We start from the raw sequence: 8,866 nt of genomic DNA, 5'->3' as shown, positions 1-8,866 counted from the left end.
TTCTTAGAATTTGAATTATTGTAAGCTACTTCCTTGTTCCTCAAACATTCCCACACCATCGATTAGTAATCTACACAGAACAGATATCACAGACTTGATAGACCAGAAAAAAGGCATTTTTATTTTTCATCAGAAACAACATCATTGCCCTAGAAGCCAAACCATACTAGCAACATTCAACAATCACCATGCAGTCAAACAGTTCCAAAGCAACATAGAAAAAACTTTCAAACCCATAATATAAACAAAGGAATCATGTACGATCAAACAATATTAAATTAAACACACTTCAAGGACCAGAAAAGGCCACTCTTAATGAGGGACTGTCTTCTATAATTTACTGAAGTGTTCCAAAATTAAAATTGTTAACTTGCAAAGGGCCAACAATCCAATTTAAATAGCGGCGATTGCATTCCTTTTAGGCTTTTTTTTTTTTTTTTTAACTCCAAATTATTGTTTTTCCAACTCAAGCATGAGGTAGAACTTGTACTAAGGGGCTAGAGCAAAAGTGATGCTTAGTCATTTTAAAAGGTCCTATTACACAAAACTAACTTTTGTCAGTTTTTAGTAGTTATGTTAGCTCCTCAAAAACATACCTGGTGCTGTGTTTTGTTTCATTCACACGTTTAAGTAATCCTGCGTTAATAGGCCGTCATCTTCCCCCAACCTCAAATGCCCCACTCCACCTTGTGATATCATATAGTAGTAGCTTTCAACTTAACAGCTACCTTTTATCTTTTTTCAGTAGAGAAACAATCCAAATGATACTAGCAAAGATGTATGGAGTTAAAAAAAAACACAGTGGAGTACTTTTTGTATTACCACATAACAGTCTGTTCCACCTTGTGATATAGCCCAAGTATGCAGGGTTTGTCTGTTAAACATGTAAATGAAACGAGACAACTCCTGGGACGTTTTTGATGAGTAAACAACATTATATCATAGATCAGAATATAGCGTAATATGGGCCCTTTAAAGTCATTTTAAACATAATATTGTTGCTGTAATATTACCTGTCCAAACATTACACTCACATAAAACCAAACATGAAATATGAGAGTTAAGGCATTGGTATAATGTATGTCAGTCACCAAGGCAACAAACAAACAAAATCAACCCCAGCACTACAGAAACCCTTCCTCATCTGAAAGTAGACATATTTGACCTGTATTTAAAGTTCCACACACACCTGGTCAAATACTCATGGCCATAGAATAATGATCCATGGACTTTGAGAATAAATATTTGTTCTACTTTGGAAGAATCTGCTCTACCTGCCCCTGGTCGAGTGCTCTGCTTCGCCATGAGCAGGTTTCTGAGCAGTGGTCCTTCTCTGGATAGCCACAGTTCAAGAAGTCCAGTGTGTAAAAGACATGGGAGCATTGGGGAATTTGAGTAGTTTTGACTAGACACACCCCCACTGCTTGGTACAGTATGGCTCAGTATTTGGAGGTTGGTACCATTTGGGAGACACTTTGTGTGGTCTGAATTTGAAACAGTGAACAATGTAATACAGACAAGACAGAAAACTAAAAAAAAAAGTATGAAAGACTGAATCAAATCAGTACATGAGGATTGTGTGAAGTTAGAGAGGTGCAGGTTTGGAGAAGGGACATGGAGCTTTACAGAGGAAATGTGACCGAGTTTAGATCATACAGCAGCATCGACACACACCATTTTCAGATCACAACTTTGCTAAAGTTTACTGTGAAACCCTGTTATGAACCGTGGTCCTGTATGGCTGTCCCACTTCAGTGGACACACGCCCATACCCATGTCATGTATATAGGCTACATTTGACTTAGTCCTGTTTATTGGGGGCTCCCTGCAGAGGTCATCCATACAATAGCAGAGAAAGCTCAGGCTCACAGGCTTATCTCAGTCACTGCTTCTTGGCCTTCTTGCGTTTGTCTGTCTTGTTCCCTGTGGCCCCTGACACAGTGGGCCTGCGGGCGGGCACCAACACCACCTTGCCGTTGGCCCCACACTGGAGGGAGTACCTGTCTGGGGTGAGGGGCTGTCCCAGAGGGTCTCTGAGCCTGGACAACACATCTCTGGTGAGCTGTTGGATCTGCTGGCCCACAGCACACATGGTTTTGGCTGTGAGGCGTTTGTCCCGTAGCAGCCGCTCCCTCTGTGCCTGGAGACGGGACACCTCCTCCTGCAGCCCTGTGATGGCGTCCAGTTTGCGCTTACGGCAGTTCTGAGCAGCCAACTTGTTCTTGCCCCGTCTGCGGATGTCCCTGAGCAGAGTGACTTGCTCGCTGGAGAAGCCGTGACTGTCCAGCACCTCCAGAAACTCCTCCACGGGCATGTTGACAATCTGCAGCACGGAGAAGGGCAGGCACATGGCCCGGGCGCGCACCTCATCCCGGCTTAGCTCGCGCTCCTCCAAACCATACTCCTCCTCCTCGCTCAGAGGCTCCTCTTTAATGCCTTTGTGGGGGTAGGTGATGGGGAGAGGGGAGGAGTAGCTGTGGTCATGCCACACGCTCTCACTCAGGTCTATAGGAGACCAGGGGCGGTGCTCCAGGAGGCTCTTCGAGTCCACTTCACTACTGTAGCCTGTGGCTCCACACTCCTCCTCACACAGAGAGGAGGACGAGGAGGACATCTCAGACGAGCCTAAAAAATGGACACACAAAGGATTATTAAACTATTACTAAGGCATGTGGTGTCATGCAGTTAACTGTGCCTTTGTGTCAGTATGAGAATCATTGCACGCCTCATGTTGTAATATACCTGGAGAGAGGGGCCCTCCGGAGCTGCTCTCCAGGGACAGGCCTGAGTCTGAGTCAAAGTCCTCCAAAAGCTGAGGGTCCAAGCAGCTGAGCAGCTGCTGGTCCATGGTCTCCAGTCCTTCCAACCCCAGCTGGTTTATCTGCTCAAACACTGCCTCATCGAGGCCGTCCCCTAGGCCCTGAGATGAGCCCCCAGTGAAGTTACACACAGAGGCAAAGGGCAGAGCGGCCAGGCCCGGAGCCAGACCAGGGGAGGAGGGGTCTGTGTGCTGTGGTGCTGTGGGCGGGGACATGATGGTGTCCTGCAGGGTGATGTCCTCCAGGCACATGTCCGCTTGGAGAGCACTCGACAGGTCTGTGTCCAGTTCAGGGAGACGAGCGTTGACCAGAGAGTCCAGGTCCTGCACAGGAGATTTCGGTTAGCTCCTCTGCACTATGACACACGTATTGTTAATGTAGGCTCAGGGTGGTATGGAGAAGCATACTTTTACACTGCTCACTACCTCTACCACATATCAAGGAGACATTACTCAAATGAAACAAATCTTTTGTCATTAAAATATTTTTACTGTACTCTCCGGATTATATTTAATCACTTCCTGACAATGTGAGGTGAGCTAATGCTACATTAGTTGCTGGTGCCTGGAAAATGTGCGGCCATGGAATCTTTACATGTAACAGTATCCCTTTCGGAACAACGCACATTGAATTAGTCCATGATGTAGTGAGACTACTAATATTACAATGATATAGTTTACAACACGTCTGAGGTCAAATGGTGCTAAGGGAGGCTGCTCACCTCCAGGTCGCTGACAGACAGGTGCAGGAGCTGGCTCCAGGACTGGTCAGTGTCAGCAGAAGGTCCAAGGAAGCCTGAGGGATGTGACAGAGCTCCAACACCCCCGAGGAGAGACTGAAACACAAGCACGTAGCAGACACATGTTCACTTATGTTCCCCAATGTCCTTGAAGAAGACATGTGACCCACAGAAGAGACGTGGAGAGACGTACCTCCTGCTCCAGAGTGGAGCTGTGGGCCAAGTGGGTGAGAGACACAGGCTCATCCTCCTCTTTGATCTTCAGCTCATCATTCTACAAGCACAAATCCACTGTTACATTATAGAGCAATACAGATGTAAGCACATTTTTGTGGCCCAATTAAAGTTGTGGACTCAGAATGCCATATGAAAAGTTATACATTATTGGCTGTGATGACAGGTAACTGGGAAAGTCGGCTTTGAGGGTATAATCCTCCAAGTGTGTGAGTGCAGGGTAGACTGGACCCTCCATGAGAAAGTCTGCTCTGCCTTGCACTTGGGGCTGGTAAATATATATAGTTATATTTTAAAATCATGGTATAATCCGTACTTTGATTAGCAGGATACATGCGGATTGTGTCCTGATAGCACTCTGCAGGTGTTTAAAATATTCATATGTTGTTTTTTGACTAATGTAGCACTTTCAAAACAAAAAGGTAACATGTTGATCTAAATCTGTAATGTGTAAACAATCAGCACCTCGTAAAAGTGCAATACCTCTGTCAATATATTTTAGATTTCATTTCATGATTACACTATTTTTGTAATTGTTTGGTGCTATTGTAATAGTCAAATTGTATTCACTGCCAACACAAGCAGAGAGAGACTCAGTTAATTTTAACTGTAGAGTGTAGTGTACATTCAGATGTGTGACAAGTGTAAAAGTAGATATTTCTTCAATCCTGAATTAAATAATGGAGACGTCGTAATTTGAGTGACAATAATGTGCTACCAGAGTGAAGAACCAAGGTCATCATGAGGTTTGCAGATACTACACTCTCTGCAAGGTCATTGTGATAAGAGAGGGGCCAGAATCACCTACTTTTACAACTGAGCTTAGGGCCAAATATTACAGAATCTAAGTATGTACCACTGCTCAGGCCCTGCCCCAGCATGCCTCAGCACAGTCAGCAGATGCACTCATTTACACTAAACTGTACCAAGTCACCAAGTCATCTGTGTGAATATACTTTTCTCTAGTATCAAATTATATTGCAATAATGATCGGAATCACACATTTTCAGTTCCCTATTCAGGCCTAAAATAATAATGACTTGGCTTGGTGGGATAGTGTCTGTGGTAAATATTTACCATAGTTTTAACTGAGGTAATTGGCATTGGTTTGTGGAAGAAAAGTTGAAAAGACAATTAAGGTTGGGCAATTAATTACATTTTAATCAATATTGAGATTCCCTCATCTCTCATCTTCAACGTTACGGTTTGGTCTTTTTATTGGAGAAGTCTACACCCAATTCTCTGGCAGTAAAAGCATGTGGTTTGGAGCTGACAGAAAACTTTTTTTTATTAGTTTTTAATTAGACCAAATTAAACTGAAGATTGTGATTGATCAATACCAGAAAAGGAGCCATTTACCAAAATTGTTTAAGATGTTTTTTTTCACAATTTACACTTGCAAAAGAAGAGACAATGCTGTTCAACCCATCTAGATGTAGACTAGCTAGCATGTTCTTATCAGGGTGCACAGAGCTTGTATGCTAACGTCTGGATGCTGTGGGTGTGGTGGTGCTAATATGTCCATCTTACAGCAGCTGGCTGGGGGAGGCAGAACGAAGAAAGAGGGGTGTCCCGTTACACAGTGTCCCACAACCACAACCCCAGGACAGGCCCCAGAGCAGCTGCCTGTCTCCTGCCGGGGCAGGGGCACACAACTGGGTTACACTGGGCAAGACCGGGTTAGTGGGGCCTATAGGACAAAGCTGTGGGATTAGTGTTGTGAAGTGTGGTCAGCGGTGACGCTATAGACAGGAGCAGTGTGGTGGTAGGGCTGTCTGGAAGTTTTGTGAAGTTGAGAACTAGGTCAATTAAATTAAATATTCTTCTACAGTTAAACATATCGCTGGTCAATTAATACAATTTTAATCGAGATTCAGTCATCTGTAATCATCGATGATGTGATTAGTGTATTGTAATGAAGATGTCTACAGCCAATAGTATGTCAGTAAAAGCATGTACAAAAAATATAAACAGAAATAAATACGTATCTTGTTCACAACCACTTTAATATTATTAGTCACATAACACGTTCATGTTTTGGTCTGTCAGAATACATTATATTACTGTTGGATAGTTTTATCAGATGTGACCTTTCAATCTGCTCGCTGTTGTGTTATCTTATAGAATTTGGGTAGTGTATTAAGGGGTTGTGGAGCCCAATAAGCCAGTAGTGCCTGAGGCTCAACATGAGTTGAGTTGAGAGTGACAGGTGCAAAAGACAGTACTCTGCACACTGACAAGAGAATACTGTTCAACAGGAAAGACAGCCAATAGATAATGAGGAATCAATATTATAACATAATGCCAAGTTTAAAAATCATCAGCTGCTGTAAAGAGGAAATTGCATAGATATTCAATACTCCTCTACTCAAGCCAAGTCAATTTTTTTCTATTTTGAGGAAAAAAAGTACATTGTGGAACTTGTTTATCACACTATATTGCAAGCTTAATACTACAATACTATTTTATCATGAGATTGTATATTGTTATAACTCCACTGGCCCTCTGACCCCACACTAAAAACATTGGCTAAAAGTTCATCAAAGGTTTATTATCTAGGAATTCATTTATTTGGTTTTGGCTGGTCTCCTCACACATGCTTCAAAATGCTCTCATTGTGAGTGTATGATGGTGAAAGGCTGACTATTCATGTAATGAAATATTTAATAAATATCACACTTTTCTTTGGCAGACATTTCAGTTTAGATGATGCTTGGCAGTAGGGTTGTCAAAAGTATGAGATATCAGATACTAATAGAAGAAATCACATTACGTTTGTTTAATTCCCTCAGTGATGGACAATGGTATACATGCCTTAGAGGTTGAGGTCTATTGTATTGAACCTATTCTTTCTCTTTCAGTAGAGGACACAGTATACCAACTGTACCAGTCCTCTGTTTTATGCAGTATGCGACCAATGCTCCAAGTTTCAAACCTGTCATAGCAAAGATACATTACAGGTTACATAACAGATCCCTCTATACCTACAGACCCAATGAGACTTTATAATGTTAAGTAACTCTTATGCTCAATCTAGATATTTACAAATGAGGAATTAGAAACACGAGTGAAGGATTGAGAAACCAAAAAACACTTCCTGGTTGGGTTTTTAAGGCCTGCTTTATCTAATATTCTAGATTGGCACAAAGTGAAAGTGAAGGCAAAAAAGCATGCCTTAAAACATACAACAAAGAATCTAATAAGTGTTCTCTGACATATAGATGGGGAGATTGATAGTTAATGGGTTGACTTAAAACTTTTAATGAAACTTCTGGTTACACAACACTCAGATTTGCTTGGTTCAACCCACTGTAGTGTGGTTACAAAGTTATGCAACTTTTGGCCACAATTCACATGAGGAAGTTATTAACAACTGCAGTTTAGGAAGATTGTGATCAATTTTGGAATGAAAAATCAATACACCTGCATTGTAGGGTTATGTATTCAATTGAATGGCTAGAATTGGTAACCCCATGTGTATTGGTGAGAAGTGTTAGCACTATGAACCAACTTTTGATACTTACTTAACTTTACCAGTTCATGTCCAATACCTGGTTGCACATGCAGTTTGCACAATTACAAACCTGCTTACATAATACTTACATGAATCTCTTTAGGAACCGCACAGGCTCCAGTGGTACAGGGCCCAGCTCCCACTGCACCGTCCCCCTCCTGCCCACAGTCAGGTAGGTGTTCTCGGCCATTGACCCCCTCCTGCTGCCCGTCCTGGAGCTCGGTGCTGGTGCTGTCTTCGGTACCGCTATTCTGTGACGGCTGCCCGCACTCGGCCTTGTCCGGGGCGGTGACCTGATGCACCAGCCATGCGTTCAGCTGCGGCGACGGGAACCGCGGAGAGCCCAGTGATCGCACCTCATCCAGCAAGCGCCGACTGGCAAAGAAATAGTCCAACTCTGGACACTTCGGATGGACGCTGTACCCGTCTAAAGTGTCCCGTAAGCTGTGGAAGGGTGTCTGGGTGTAGGCTGAGCTCGGACCCAAGTTAATCTCTATCAGCGGGGAATAATATCCGTTTAAGTAGCTGTCGATGTCCACGCGAACTCCAATCAAACTCAGCAAGATGGTCAACTGAATCAGGCCGTCTGTAAAGTATTTTTTCGCGAATTGCATCTTCTAAATAGCCCGAAAACGGTTATTAATGGCGAAATCCTGGGCAAACTATTCCCTCTTCACCCAAAAATGGACAAAGGGAAAGCTTAACAAAAGAGCACGCCTTCCCCTGTCAGACAAAGAGGTCCGCTCGAGCCGGCGACAGCAGCGTTAGCCGAGTTAGCTGCTAGCACTCAGCTATCGGCTACAATTAACCGGTTAACGGGGATATCTTCACGCAAACATGTCGGAAAACATATTGCATAACACCTTACAATAGACACGGATATATCTGATGAATAAAGTTTGAGAAATATCCTCTAACTATACTAAATATTAATATAATGATTGTTATAGTAGCTGGATGCCGTTAGCCGTCTGTGATGCTAGTGTGGGAACTTCGGTTTAAGATTTGCATACCTCACGCGGATTGGGCGACAGCTACAACCGCAACAGGATCCGATTGGGTAAAAGAAATGTCAATCATAGCCTTAGCCAATCACAGTGGAGAAGTGCTGTCTCCGGGCCAGCCCCTTAGGACTTTCAGTTCAGAGAAAAAAAAAAACATTTACAATTTTTTCAATGCAAAAACATAGCGACGTATATCACCTGTAAACACATTATTCTAACATATTTTGTGTTGGTTTCGTTATATAATTTGCACTTCACTATATTATTTTTTTATTTTCTGGGCGCAAGCGGCATGCTGCAGTTCCGGGTTTGGTTTGTACCACCTGCCCATTGACCTCCTGCTGGTGAGAGGGAGAATTTCAGTCTGCTATGGAAGGGTGTCTGGGTGTTTCCAGTTAACAGTGGGTGCGTATATCAGAAAAAAAGTGTATTTGTGTGTATGTGTATGTGCAATGCATGTTCCCTACAGGGCCCAGTACCACAGCTTGCACTGGGGCCCATAGCAGCTAGACTACTTTATGCCACTTCCTGGTGACATGTGGCATTTTTTTCTTTA

At 43.1% G+C, this 8,866-nt stretch overlaps 1 protein-coding gene across 1 annotated transcript; it reads right to left on the bottom strand.

The window, feature by feature from the left end:
* Window positions 1-98: 98 nt before the first annotated feature.
* Window positions 99-8,295, bottom strand: nfe2l3 (nfe2 like bZIP transcription factor 3). Its single transcript, XM_033975565.2, has 5 exons — window positions 7,396-8,295; window positions 3,752-3,832; window positions 3,541-3,654; window positions 2,743-3,142; window positions 99-2,625 (listed from the first exon to the last, which is right to left on the bottom strand). The coding sequence occupies exons 1-5, from the start codon at window positions 7,918-7,920 to the stop codon at window positions 1,883-1,885; spliced, it is 1,863 nt and encodes a 620-aa protein (XP_033831456.1). The 5' UTR covers window positions 7,921-8,295; the 3' UTR covers window positions 99-1,882.
* Between the last annotated feature and the right edge of the window lie 571 nt (window positions 8,296-8,866).

Source organism: Periophthalmus magnuspinnatus, chromosome 11, assembly GCF_009829125.3.
Source record: "Periophthalmus magnuspinnatus isolate fPerMag1 chromosome 11, fPerMag1.2.pri, whole genome shotgun sequence".
NCBI classification, from domain to species: Eukaryota; Metazoa; Chordata; class Actinopteri; order Gobiiformes; family Gobiidae; genus Periophthalmus; species Periophthalmus magnuspinnatus.
This window is presented reverse-complemented; position numbering and strand designations above follow the sequence as displayed.

What these genes read in the sequence shown, in the direction of transcription:
- nfe2l3 (XM_033975565.2), bottom strand. Translation starts at nt 7,920, where the DNA reads ATGCAATTCGCGAAAAAATACTTTACAGACGGCCTGATTCAGTTGACC. An exon ending in GCTCCACTCTGGAGCAGGAG is followed by an intron (nt 3,655 to 3,751) that starts GTACGTCTCTCC and finishes CTTGTGTTTCAG; the next exon opens with TCTCTCCTCGGGGGTGTTGG. An exon ending in CGGAGGGCCCCTCTCTCCAG is followed by an intron (nt 2,626 to 2,742) that starts GTATATTACAAC and finishes TCCATTTTTTAG; the next exon opens with GCTCGTCTGAGATGTCCTCC.